At 38.5% G+C, this 14384-nt stretch overlaps 1 protein-coding gene across 4 annotated transcripts in view; it reads right to left on the bottom strand.

The window, feature by feature from the left end:
- Positions 1–14384, bottom strand: part of CEP41 (centrosomal protein 41kDa) — a 53368-nt gene that overhangs the window by 20714 nt on the left and 18270 nt on the right. For 3 of the 4 annotated variants that reach the window (XM_011939611.1, XM_011939610.1, XM_011939609.1), the window contains exons 2-3: positions 14142–14205; positions 2604–2651 (exon numbers count right to left, since the gene is read on the bottom strand). In XM_011939611.1, the coding sequence (XP_011795001.1) occupies positions 2604–2651; positions 14142–14205 (112 nt within the window). The remainder of the gene's footprint in view (positions 1–2603; positions 2652–14141; positions 14206–14384) is intronic. The other variant, XM_011939612.1, reaches the window with a different exon arrangement.

The raw sequence follows: 14384 nt of genomic DNA on the forward strand, positions 1-14384 counted from the left end.
GGCCGAGCTGAGGCTTTACAAAGTACAACCGAATAACTACAGTGTTCCTTTTGATTGCCACCAACTTGCCCACCAAAAGTCATTTATGCAAATCAAAACAACAATAAATCAGCAAATGGAAACAGCTAACAGCTTTCAAGTAGTTTGCACTGTGACATTTATCCACTGATATTCTTCTGGTATGGTTACATGGTTTAAAATGCTTCTAAGCATAAAATGTATACTTTAAAATCCCCATTAACTAAACAGAGATTAATTTAAACAAACAAAAAAAGACTGCTTTATTCTAAAGATTGGCATTTCTACTGTCTTCTGCACAAGCACTAGAAGCCCCCTAAATATTTGAACCTGAACTCTACATACCTGGTTCTGGTTTAGAAGGACAGCCATCAGTAGGACTTTCTGACATGATTACTCAGAGATGAAAGATCAAACTAGATGTTTTACAGTAAGTTTAAATTTTTATAAAAAGGATGATTTGGAAGGCTCTGTCAGTCTGTCCTTGCAAGAGCGAACAGAGCTTTAAGAATGGAGCTTCTGCTGTGTGTCTTCGCCCAAACTCTGTATTGAAGACAATCCTTGTTTCAGATATGTTATCAAGGTTTTCTTCTCCAGTAAGTCTAGGTTCTAAGTCTGTCTCTCTCGAGTTACTGGAAGGACAGAGACCTGACTATCTAGGATGTTTCACGCTGGGTCCAACTAGTGTCATCTAACCACCAGAAACCAAGAATGGGCTTTGTAAATTGTCAATAGACATAGAGTGTCTATTCTCCCCAGGTAGAGTTGAAAGCATATTCAGATTACAAAGGATTTCTGCATTTTCAGGGTTCTGTTGAAATGCGTTATTAGCAAAGGGAAGTTGGGCTCACAGTGGAAGACAAATCAAAGGAAGTAACAGAACAAGGTTTGTGGTTTCACAGAAAGAAATGGCATCTAAGGTAATCTGAGTAAAGTGATGGGTCTAGGGTATCATGAAACAAGGGAATATTCTCCTCCCTTTCAACCCCAAAGAATACTTACAACAGAAAATGGGGAAAGAGAAGGAAATATCTTCCAACATGTAGATGCCAAACCAGAATCTAAAGCAATTCTGTCAGGGAATCAGCACAAAGTGTGTGAAATGGGGTAACAGGAATCTCCTGCTCTACTAAAAGGAAGCCCTCCACTCCTAGGGAGGGAAAGTGAAGTGAGCATTTTCAAGGCTCTGTTCCAAGGGTATTTCTTCTGGGAGATCACCTCCACGTAAAGTTTAGATATTAAAAGAAACCACACTGTACTTTGAGGAAATGTTCTAAGTGAGGTTCTGGCAACCTGGGCGGAATGGGACATTTTTATGGAACAAATTTCTAGTGAGGACATGTGAACTCACACTCAGCTGCAAATGGATGAAAGGTGACAGAGACGACAAACCCCAAAAGAAGCAGGACAGCTGGATTCTGCCTGCCTTGGATGAGTTAAGGATGGCAACAATGAAGTATAGGTGAGTAAATGTGATCTTTCTCCAGAGTTTAAAAGTATATATTTTATATAAATATTTAAAATACATATACTTATGTAATATAAAATGTTTAGGAAGAAGAGAGAAGGATACTGTGGCATTACATATTTTTAAGAAGTCTGTAGCATTAGCCCTTATAGCTGAACATGGCAAATGAAAACACAGCAGAAAGCGGCTCCTGAGGCCACATCTATTGGTTGGGGTTTTCCAATATTACAGCACTTCAAATGGAACTTTGATTTCAAATAAAAAGGTCTGCTGTGTAAGAAAAGAAAATGTTCTGATGTATTCTTGATGTGCAATTTTCTCTTACAAGAAGATGTACATTACCACAGCCAAGTCCTGAACTATGATCAATCAGAGTACCTCTTTACCACCATTAACTACATATCCCCTAGCACTGGGTTCTCTTATTCAAGATAAGAGGAAATCCATCTTAGAAAATTGATGTTTCTACTTCTTCCTTAATTCTGGCCTTGAAGTGGTACACTTTACATCAGTTTTGGATGCAGATTGAAAAATTATGATTTTGCGCAAGGGCAATACACTCAATGACTGGTAACATATCTTTGCAGACTAGCTTTTTAAAAGGACATGGATGAAATATGATTTTTAATTAAAAGAAAACAGACTGCAATGAATTGATAATACATAACACTAAGTTCTCACGTCCCTGTCTTCCATGAATACTCTCATTTATACACACAAGAATGTTCTGAAGGAAGATATTATTACCCCTATCTCAAATAGAGACAAAATAAGACAGAAAAGATGAAATATCTTGAAGAAGGGCATGAAGATTGCAGTACAATGACACTAGAAGCTTAACCCGAGCTCATTCCACCAGATCTGACTCCACAGGCCAACACCAATGTCTCCTGTGGGATAGAAGTAGGACAGAATTTAGGCCTACAGGCCACAATCTAAGGAGCAGCCCAGTACAGCACCCAGGATCTCCCACAGCCCTTGAGGCACCTGCTAGGCTTATCGGATCATCCATAGCTCTCTGTGCCTGTCAGCTGTAGAACACAATTGTTAGTTAAGAACCAACTTATAGAACAACTATAGACTTCCATTTTCCCAAACCATTAAGAGTGTTACTTACTTTTCTTAATCTCTTCGAGCTTCTCAGTATATTTAGTCATACTGTTACCTAAAAAGAAAATAAGGGTTTTAGATATACTTTAAATGGAAGCAAATGAGCACCACTGTGGAAACAGAATGGAGGAAAAGTATCCCCTAAGCTTTCTTGTCCTGTTCTTAGGGATTCTGGACAGCAGCACACAGGCCACACACAGTAAAATCTTTTGGATAATACAGCATTATTAAAAGTTGCAGAGCCGAGCGAAATGTTTTGATAGAGTGTGTTTAAGCTGGGATGCATACCCCCAAAACATTGAGACGATCCAGGAGATACAGATGATCATTTTCTATCCATTTGTTTTTCAAGTCTAGGCTTTTCTCCTCCTTTTATCTCCCCTGCCCCTGCTGATGATCTTTTTGTGGGGAAGATATATAGAAGAGGAGCAAAAAGGAGGCAGTGTTCTTTGAATGTCTAAAATGTGCCTTTGTGGTTACCCAAGCAACCCTCTCCTCTCGGCTTTGTCTTCACAGTTTCCTTCTCTTTCCTGAACTTGCTCTTCTACTATTCATGCTCACGTTGCAGTCTGAACTAGACTACACAGTCTACACACTAGTATTCACCATAGATTTGATGTGCTGAGAAACAACAGCAGATTCTCGCCACTGCAGAGAGCCCCCAGCCCTCATGTTTTACAGTATGTTTCTACAATACTAGGTACTGGCCAAGGTGGTTTGGAGGTTTTGAGACTTAAAAAACTCAGCCAGGAACCTTCTGGTTTCCAACTAAATTCTAGCTGTCACGCCAGGGGCTATTATTTTTTACTGGGTGTGCTTCGATTTGATTCAATTCAACGCAGCAAGCTCTTTCTGGTATGGCAAAAGGAAAACATTCAAAATAATTTCTCATTTCTAAAACTGCTCCTAGCTTTTTAAGCCTGGAGAGGATCTAGTCAGATGCAGCCCCAGTATCAGATAAAAGAAATGCTTTCAATTAATAGTAGCGTGAACTGACATTTTCAAGGACTATTCTGAACTTTTCTTCACATTTGGGTGAGAGGTAGAAAAAGAAAATCCTTGCTCTGAAACCCAAAATACATTTTCAAAAAAACAACTTATTTCTTTGGCTATTATTAAATCTTTACCATGAATTCACCATGGAATAAAAATCTACCATTGTTTTCTTTTTTCTTTTTCTTTTTTTTTTGGTCTTAAGACACACACTCTCTGTATCCAGGACCAGAAAGGAGGATTCAGAGTAGGCCTGGACCTGGAAGTTCCAAGATAAATGAAGGCAGTCAGTGCTACTAGGAAGGCCTAAGCCTTCTCAAGAGGGACACTGACTACCTCTCAGAAGAGGCTCAAATCACCAAGATTAGAACCAAATACAGTCTTTCCTAGGTTCTTCAGACTGCAATTGACCTGAGATGTGACCAGATCTTCAGAGCAGAAGCCACGATTTCTTCCTGGACACACACATCTCTCCTGCCCACTGCAACTCTGAACTCAGGCGTGGACCTGCCTGGTCAATACAATGGGGGAAGAAGACGGCAAATCAATATCCTGTTCAGCTTCCCAAGTCTCGTTCTTAAAATATTTTACCCAGTAGCTTTAGGTTATATGTCCCTGAGTCACCCACAGTTGCGTGTTATTGACGTGGCAGGTAGTTTCTTTCGGCTAGGGAAGCTTTAGGCAATCTAGTCAGAAAATGAGGGACAAAAAGGATCACCTGATTTGTCTGATGGCACGGCAAGTTAGTAACTAAGCCAGGATTCTCATTTCCAACCTCCTGAAAACACGTCTTTTCTTGTTGTGTTGTAAAAAAACACAATTAATCATGAGGTAAATTTGTAGGAAATGCTACTTCCTTAATAGTGAGAGGTGGGGATCATCTTGTGTTGTAAATTCCCTGAGGAATGGAAAACACTAGTAGCCAATCTTATTTATCCAGTCTTTATTATTGAAACACTGCATTTCCAAACCACAACCTTATTCATCCAGTCTTTATTATTGAAACACTGCATTTCTAAACCACAACATTATTTATCCAGTCTTTATTATTGAAACACTGCATTTCCAAACCACAACCTTATTTATCCAGTCTTTATTATTGAAACACTGCATTTCCAAACCACAACCTTATTTATCCAGTCTTTATTACTGAAACACTGCATTTCCAAACCACAACCTTATTTATCCAGTCTTTATTATTGAAACACTGCATTTCCAAACCACAACCTTATTTATTCAGTCTTTATTATTGAAACACTGCATTTACAAACCACAGTGGTTTCTACTAACAAAGTGTCTACACTTCATTTCTCCATTAATTACAAACATTACACTTAACACTTTATCTTGTATCAGCTGACCCTCACCACAATGCAGGGAGGTAGGCCATCACGCCCACTATTTGTTTTCTTCCTAAAGGAGAAGGCTGAGAAACAAACGTTTTTTGCAGAATTATACAAATATTTGGTGAAATTCAGAACAAATCTGAGAGGACTACTGATGAGTTCTTTTCACTACAGACATTCATTCTATCCAAGAATGGGGAAAAAAGGAGAATGGAGGATTTCTTTTTAATTGGACAAATGAGATAGCAGGATGGCTGACACAAAAATACCCCTAAAAATGGTTTGAGAAATTATGAAAAGTAGCATTTTTATCCCACTTTGTAAACTGCTTATATCTTAACTATGTAGCCTATCTTACTGTATCTAATTGCATCTGAAAATAGTTTCTGACTACCTTTTAAAAAGATTGGAAATGAATCCATTTCATAATTCACTTATTTATAAACATGGCTTTGTTTCATACAAAAGGAGCCTAAAAGACTATCCAAGAAGCAATTTTTTTTTTAATTGAAATTACACATTACTGCCAGATACATTTTCCCAGATAAGACTTTTTGATCAAAAAGAAAAAAAAAAGTCAGTGGCTCCCCACTGTGTCCTAACTAAAGCTGAAACTCCTTGCTGTAGCACTGGACACCAACTCACTACTTCTTAATGTTGCCTTAATTACTTAACTTGACAAACTCTTGGTCCTCCATTCTGTAATGTATCACCTTGCCACATACTCATAATAGCCCACCCAGCAGGAATTGACCTTTCCCTCCTCTGAGCTTCTACAGCACTCGGCTTATAACTCACAAGGCATTTATCACTGTATTGTCTTACCTACCTTACTAGACAGAAAGCCAAAGACTATTTATGGGCACGTACACACACACACACACACATACACACACACAACAATGCATGCATGCACAATCTTTATCCCTTCCATTGTCTAGCATAGGAGACACTCAAAAATATTTGCTGAATGATGGTCAGGTGCACTGGCTCATGCCTGTAATCCCAGCATGTTGGGAGGCTGAGGAGGCAGGATTGCTTGAGCCCAGGAGTTCCAGACCAGCCTGGGCAATATAGTGAGACCTTGTCTCTACAAAACACACACATACACACAAATTAGCCAGGCATGGTGGTGCATCCCTGTAGTCCCAGCTACTTGAGAGGTTGAGGTAGGAGTATCACCTGAGTCCTGGAAGGGGAGGTTGCAGTGAGCAAGAATGTGCCACTGCACTACAATGTGGGTGACAGAGTGAGACTCTATCTCAAAAAATGGCCAGGCATGGTAGCTCACATCTGTAATCCCAGCACTTTGGGAGGCTGAGGTGGAAGGATTGCTCGAGGCCAGGAGTTCAAGACCACCCTGGCCAACAGTGAGAGCCCATCTGTACAAAAAATAAAGAAATAAAGAAATAAATAGGCTGGGCGTGGTGGCTCATGCCTGTAATCCCAGCACTTTAGGAGGCCAAGGCGGGAGGATCACGAGGTCAGGAGTTCGAGACCAGTCTGACCAATATTAAATAGTAAATTTATATTTACAAATTACTAATTTATAAATAATAAATTAAATAGTAAAACCCCATCTCTACTAAAAATATAAAAATTACCCAGGCATGGTAGTGTGCACCTGTAGTCCCAGGTACTCAGGAGGCTGAGGCAGAAGAATCGCTTGAACCTGGGAGGCAGAGGTTGCAGTGAGCCGAGATCCCGCCACTGCACTCTAGCTTGGGCAACAGAGCGAGACTTCGTCTCAATAAATAAATAAATAAATAAAAAGGAAAAATATACATTTGCTGAATGAAATGAACGAAATATACTATGGAGATCTACTATCTGAAAAATCCTTATAATGAGTTATTTTATAATGCAAATACTTCCCAATTTGGTCTGAGTTTCTGCACACCTGATTTTCTTTAAACTATGTACAACTTGACTTATACACAGCATATGTTATGTGCTACATATATGACTCATATTGCTTCACAACTTAAGCAACCTAGAAATGTATAAGGTAGAATTTAGCTTCTACTTTGTTTACTTACAACTAAAGTTCTGATAAAAGATATATAACAAAACTTTACAATTAGACTCGAGGAAGAAACAAGCCAACTATATCAATAGTGCTATGCAAAGACAGAGTACAACTGATTAAATGAATGAGTCATTCATTAGATTTTTTCCATTGTTTTCCTATAATTTAATAACATTATTTATACAGAGCCAATAAGAAAAGCAAGTGATTTTGTGCAGCAGTAATCTAAAGTAGATGAGATTTATAAGGCACGAACTCAGTTGCTAAGAGACAACTCCATGGCTTTATTTTTCTTCAATATTTCCCTCCTCTATGGAGAAGTTCTCTTGGCTCGGAAGAGCAGAAAGCATGAAAAGAGGCACAGTGGTCCTTTGTTAACCTCAATAAGTGATATGTGTGTATAGTGCTTTCTGGTTTATAAAAGCCTTTCACATACATTTCTTCCTTTGACGGAAGGAACAGAATTAAACAACAAATAAAAATGAAGAGTACCTAGTCTATAATGAGTTTGATGCTTACAATCAAGGCTATTAGCAAATATTCAGGAAAAGTAAAGCCTAAAGAAGAAAAGAGGGAATGAATAGTTTGTCTAGAGATAATAAAAGGAAGGTGAATTTTTAAAAAGACAAAAATAAGGCTAGAAAAGACTAAGTGGAGAAAGCCTACAGAATTTCAGAAAGCTAAAGAAATTGGAAATTAGATTGAATATAGATAGAAATGAGTGAACAATACAGCCAATGAAAGACTGTGGGGACTAATAAAGGGAGAGCCCTGTGGTTTGGAAAGTGTCCCTTAATCAGCCTGCAGTGCTGCAAAACAGAAACCCAGAGAGGGTGCTTGAGAATACACAAGAACCCTGCGGTGGTGACTGAACAAAACACAGCCAGGGATTTCATCAGAAGCATAATCCATTCATGGCACAGTCTGGCAGTGCTGGGGAGCTGGTAAGACACACACAGGCACCTATGGAACAAAAGAAATATTTGAAGTTCAAAATAATTCTGAGATTTCTAGCCATGGCCGCACATTAGTGTTTGAGTTCATATGAGAAGCAGAGCCAGAGGTATAAAAACAAAAAAATAATCTTTACCCAGGAGGAAGACAGCAGTCTTTGAAGAACTCAGTAGAAGGTGATTTGGGTGAAGGCAGGAGATATCACGAAATTCTTGATTTCTTGTGATTACTCTGAATTGCTTGCTGTTTGGTAAGAAAAGATGAAAGACCAATCTATTTAGCCTAAAAATGAGAAATGCTCACTCATTCCTGTGCCTATTTTCAATGCTCTGACTGCAGAGCTTAAAAACATACCACAGGTAGAAACTCCGTACTCTTACTTGGGCTATAAGGTCCCTTTTCTGTTTTCTTAACTCTTCATCCTTTTCACCTCATGACACACATACAATGATACAATGTGGATACAATGCTGGGTTTGGGTTGATCCAGGCCCTGTTGGCTACCCAAAGAGCTGTAGGGATCTGTGTCTTGGCAGGTAACACATAGGCTGCTGCACACCAGGTAGAAAACGTTTTCTGAATACACAGGGAGGTAAGTCACAAAAACGCACGGAAATATAAGCATTAAAATAAAAATCTCTCCCCTAAATTGACTTTAGAATAATTTCTAAATTTGAAACAAAAAAAAAATTGAACACTAGAATAAGATTTCTCTCCCACACTGACTTTAAAATACTGTGAGTTTTAAGCAATGAAACATACTTTGGCCCTTCCAAAAGCTTTACAAGACTAGTTTGGGAGACTTCTGCTTCCAGAAAGATGGGGTAGATGTACTTAGCTACTCCTTCAGCTAAGAAAAAGAAAACCCTCGACAACCCACAGAATGGGAGAAAATATTTGCAAATCATATTACTGACAAGACTCTAATATCCAGAATATATAAAACAACTCTGTTTTATTTTTATTTTTTGGAGACGGAGTCTTGCTCTGTTACCCAGGCTGGAGTGCAGTGGCGCAATCTTGGCTCACTGCAACCTCTGTCTCCTGGGTTCAAGCAATTTTTCTGCCTCAGCTTCCCGAGGAGCTGGGACTACAGGTGCACGCTGCCACACCTGCCTAATTTTTTTGTATTTTAGTAGAGACGGGGTTTCATCATGTTGCCCAGACTAGTCTTGAATTCCTGAGCTAAGGCAATCCACCTGCCTTGGCCTCCCAAAGTGCTGGGATTACAGGTGTGAGCCACTGTGCCCGGCCAAAAGAACTCTTATAACTCAACAAATAAGAAGAAAAATAATCCAACGTAAATATGGACAAATGATTTGAATAGACATTTCTCCATAGGAGATATACAAATGCCAAAAAGGACATAAAAAGGTGCTCAAACATTACTGGTCATTAGGAACATGCAAATCAAAGCCATAATAATATACCATTTAATGCCCACAAAGATGGTAATCAAAACGATGAACAATAACAAGCATTGGTGATGATGTGGAGAAAATAGAGCCCTCCTACATTGCTGCTGGGAATGTGAAGTGGTGTGGCTGCTGTAGAAAACAGTTTGGCAGTTCCTCAAAAAATTAGACACACAGTTACCATATGAAAAGCAATTCAAGTCCTAGGTATATGCCCAAGAGAATTAAAAACACATGTTCACACAAAAATTTGTACGCTGATGTTCTTAGCAGCACTATGTCCAGTAAGTGTAAACAACCTAAATGTCCATCAACTGATGAGTGGGTAAACAAAATGTGGAACAGCTATACAACAGAAGATTATTTGATAATAAAAAGCAGTAAAGAACTGACACATGCTACAACATCGATGAATCTTGAAAACACTTCACTAAGTGAAAGAAGCCAGACATCAAAGGCTACATCCTGTACGACTGCATCTACATGAAATGTTCAGAATAGACAAATCCATAGATACAGAAAGCAGATTAGTGGTTACTCAACATAGTAAATATGTCAATTCTCCCCATGTTGATAAACAGGCTTAATGCAACTCCTATAAAAATCACAGCATTTAAAAAGTAAATGTAAATACGATTATTCTAAAATTTATATGGAAAGGCAGGGGAATTAAAATAGCTAAAATAACTGTATAAAGAAAAAGAAAGGCTGGGCACTGTAGAAGACGCCTGTAATTTCAGCACTTTGGGAGGCTGAGGTGGGTGAATCACTTGAGGTCAGGCGTTCATGACCAGCCTGGCCAATATGGTAGAACCTCATCTCTACCAAAAAATTCAAAAATATGAACCGGGCATGGTGGCGCCCGCCTGTGGTCCCAGCTACTTGGGAGGCTGAGGTGGGAGAATTGCTTGAGCCCGGGAAGCAGTGGTTACAGTGGGCCGAGATCACACCACTGCACTCCAGCCTGGGCTACAGAGTAAGACTCTGTCTCAAAAAAAAAAAAAAAAGAAAGTGGGCATAGTCAGTCTAACCAATTTTAAGTATCCAATTTACTATACAGCTATAGTAATCAATACTATGGTATTGGCAGAAGGCAGACACATGCATCATGGGATCAGAATAGAGAACCCAGAAATAGACCCACATAAATATGCCCAACTGATTTTTGATAAAGGTGAACACAAAATTAAATGGAGAAAAGGTAACCTTTTTAACAAATGGCACCAGACCAACTGAATATCCATAAGCAAAAACTTAGTCTTGATGTGAGTCACATCTCTTATATAAAAATTACCTCAGGCCGGGCGCGGTGGCTCAAGCCTGTAATCCCAGCACTTTGGGAGGCCGAGACGGGCGGATCACAAGGTCAGGAGATCGAGACCATCCTGGCTAACACGGTGAAACCCCGTCTCTACTAAAAAATACAAAAAACTAGCCGGGCGAGGTGGCGGGCGCCTGTAGTCCCAGCTACTCCGGAGGCTGAGGCAGGAGAATGGTGTAAACCCGGGAGGCAGAGCTTGCAGTGAGCTGAGATCTGGCCACTGCACTCCAGCCTGGGCGACAGAGCCAGACTCCGTCAAAAAAAAAAAAAAAAAAATTACCTCAAAGTTTATCACGAACTTAAACATAAAACTTTAAAAAAAAAAATGATAGAAAAAAAAATCACTGGGATTGAAGCCAGGCAAAGACTTTTTAGACTAGACAACAAAATCATGATCCATAAAAGGAAAAGCTGATAAAATGGACCTCATCAAAATTAAAAACTTTTGTTCTTCCAAAGACCCTGTTAGGAGGATGAAAAGACAAGTTATGAACTAGGAAAAAATATTTGCAAACCACATATCTGACAAAGGACTAGTAGCTAGAATGTATAAGGAGCTCTCAAAACGCAACAGTAAAAAAGCAACTAAACTAATTAGAACATAGGCAAAAGATATGAACAGGTATTTCACCAAAGAAGGTATACAGAAATCAAATAAGCACATGAAAAGATATTCACCATTACCACAGGAAAATGCAAATTAAAACTGCAATGGGCTGGGTGCGGTGGCTCACGCTTGTAATTCCAGCCAAGGCGGGTGGATCACTTAAGGCAGGAGTTTGAGACAAGCCTGGCCAACATGACGAAACCCTATCTCTACTAAAAATACAAAAATTAGCCAGGCATGGTGGTGAGCACCTGTAATTCCAGCTACTTGCAAGGCTAAGACAGGAGAATTGCCTGAACCCGGGAGGCAGAGGTTGCAGTGAGCCAAGATCATGCCACTGCACTCCAGCCTGGGTGACGGGGTAAGATTCCGTCTCAAAAAACAAAACAATCACAGCTATCAGAACGGCCAAAATAAAAGCTGGTGACACCACCAAATGCTGACAAGGATGTGGAGAAAATGAATCATTCATCCACTGCTGGTGGGAATGTAAAATGGTATGGTCACTTTAAAAAACAGCTTGGCATTTTCTTAAAAAACTACATGGGCAAGTACATTCTGACCAGCAATTGTACTCCTGAGCACTTAACCCAGAGAAATGAAGATTTAGGTTCAAACAAAACTATGTGCATGAGTGTTTATAGCACTTTTACTTTAATAACCAAAAAGTAGAAACAACCCCGATGTCCTTCAACAAGTGAACGGTTAATTAAACCTGGTACATTCATATCATGGAATACCAGCCATTAATAAAATGGAACAAATTACTGATACGTGCAACAACCTGGATGAATATCCAGAAAATTATGCTAAGTGAAAAATCCAATCCAAAAGGTTGCATACTGTATGATTCCACTTATACAGCATTTGTGAAATGACAAAATTATAGCAGTGTAGAACAGACTGGTGATTGCAGGGGCTAAGAAAGGGGTGGAAGTAGAAAGTGGATGTGGCTATAAAAGGGCAACATAAGGAATCCGTGTGGTGATGGAAATGTTCTGTATCTTGACTATATGTATCAAATGTCAATATCACAGTTGTGATTAGTGCATTATAGTTTTGCAAAATGTTACCTCTATGGGAAACTGGGTAAAGTACACATGGAATCTTTCTGCATTATTGTCTACAAAATATATATGCATCTACAATTATGTTGAAATTAAAAGTTAACCAAAAAACCAGTTTAAAAATCTCAGGATATAAAAGGACATACGTATTTAATATATATTATAAAAAGCAGATATACTTTTATCTCAATATCAAAAAAATGAAATTAATCTTAGGCACCATTATTGAGTCAAATTCTGGTTATGAATTGAGAAATTAAAGAGGAAGAAGGGAGCTGTCCTTCACAAATCTCAGTTTAATTTCCAGGAGACAAAAAAAAAAAAAAAAAAACTATGAAGGCATAGACAAATCTATATATCTGAAATAAACCTCAGCTCTTAAAGTTTTAATTATAAGAAAGCATACAGATTCCAAAAGAAATTCCTCCTTTATAGTAGTCTATAAAATAATATTTAGACTCCTCAGAAAAAATACAGCATTTTAAATCTAGGTGCTTACCTCACAGAATCACTTACTTCAGAAGGATGGATCACAGTTGCAATTAGGGGTTAGATGGGTAGAGATGAAAGAGTTGAGGGTTTTTGTGGCAGAAGAAACAAGGCTTGGGGGAAATACAGGAACAGTACGGCCTAAGAAACAGTACACCAGACTTGGCACCAGATCTCCAATATTGACTTCCTCATCCTGTATATAATCCTAGTTCTATCTCCTTTATTGAACTCCGAATAAATCACAAAATCCCCGTGCCACAATTTCCTCCTCTTCTAAGACAGAGATAATATTTTCACCTGCCCATCAAACAGGATATTTGCAAGGATAAATATCTGTACGGCATGGAAATGTCGGAATGAAGGGTACCAAGAAATAGCATCTGCAAATGAGGTGAATTTAAAACACTGACTTTAAGTCTATTTTATATGAAGAAACCAATGATTTTTTGAAGGAGACTGGAGAAAGAGAAACAAAATAAACAAAATGATTTAAACCAAGTCAACATCGTCATTTACTTTTCTCAATTGTCTTGAGGTTGCTGGTGGAAAATTCGGTATTGCTAAAGGCATACAGTACCCCAATCCACTAGCGAAACCATTTTAATCACGTGAATTTTCCACAACGGGCTTTAAAAGGTTGAAGAAAACAAAAACAAACAACCAAAACCCCACAAGACAGAAAATCCATTAGGGTCTGTGCAGCAGTCTATCACAACACTGAAAAATGGGAACAGCGTGGAAATAAGCAGTTCATTTTACCTGCACTGCAGCACTAATTAAATTCTGACTGGTATTTTGGTTACTCATTCAAGTCTGTCTGCCTCCACTTGGATCTAAACTCTTTAACTAAAAAAAAAAAAAACACAATTCATACTCATCTTTACATCTCTCATGGTCCATAACTTGGCATATGGTCAGCACTTTGCAAACACTGCACTGAACAAATATGCATGTGTCTAATCTATTACTGCCAGTTTAAAGGAATATACTTAAGGTATTCCAAAATAGAGGCTGATCTCCTGATATTTATTTAGCTAAAGCCCTGAAACTTATTGAACAATGGTTTTGATTTCTAGAATTTCATTTTCTCAGTTTACAATATTTCTTATGTGGTAAGGAATAATAAGCTAAATTATGTAAATATAAATTTTTACTGATACTCTGAAAAACATCTTTCAAGGATAAATCCTGAGCCCAGAAAGACATCAGGCAAAATAGTTAGAAACTTTTAGCTGTGGTTTATACCAGATATGTAGGGTTGCTTTCTGTCAATAATTAGCTATTGGATTTTTTTAAATTCTAATTTTCTAATCTTTACTCACCAGTGTCCAGTCTTGATTTGACATGCTGGTATCTTGGGTTCTGTGGTATCCTTTTCATCAGATACTAAAAAACAAGGAAATTCACAATTAATTGGGTTAATGTAAGGATAAGGGTGGTAAAATCAGGAGTCAATACTCAAAAAATGGAAAAAAAAAAAAGGTAAAATTTCTTAGAAATTAAAGATGGGGCCAGGCATGGTGGCTCAGGCCTGTAATCCCTGCACTTTGGGAGGCCAAGGTCGG

This window comes from Colobus angolensis, unplaced genomic scaffold, assembly GCF_000951035.1.
Source record: "Colobus angolensis palliatus isolate OR3802 unplaced genomic scaffold, Cang.pa_1.0 Scaffold182, whole genome shotgun sequence".
NCBI classification, from domain to species: Eukaryota; Metazoa; Chordata; class Mammalia; order Primates; family Cercopithecidae; genus Colobus; species Colobus angolensis.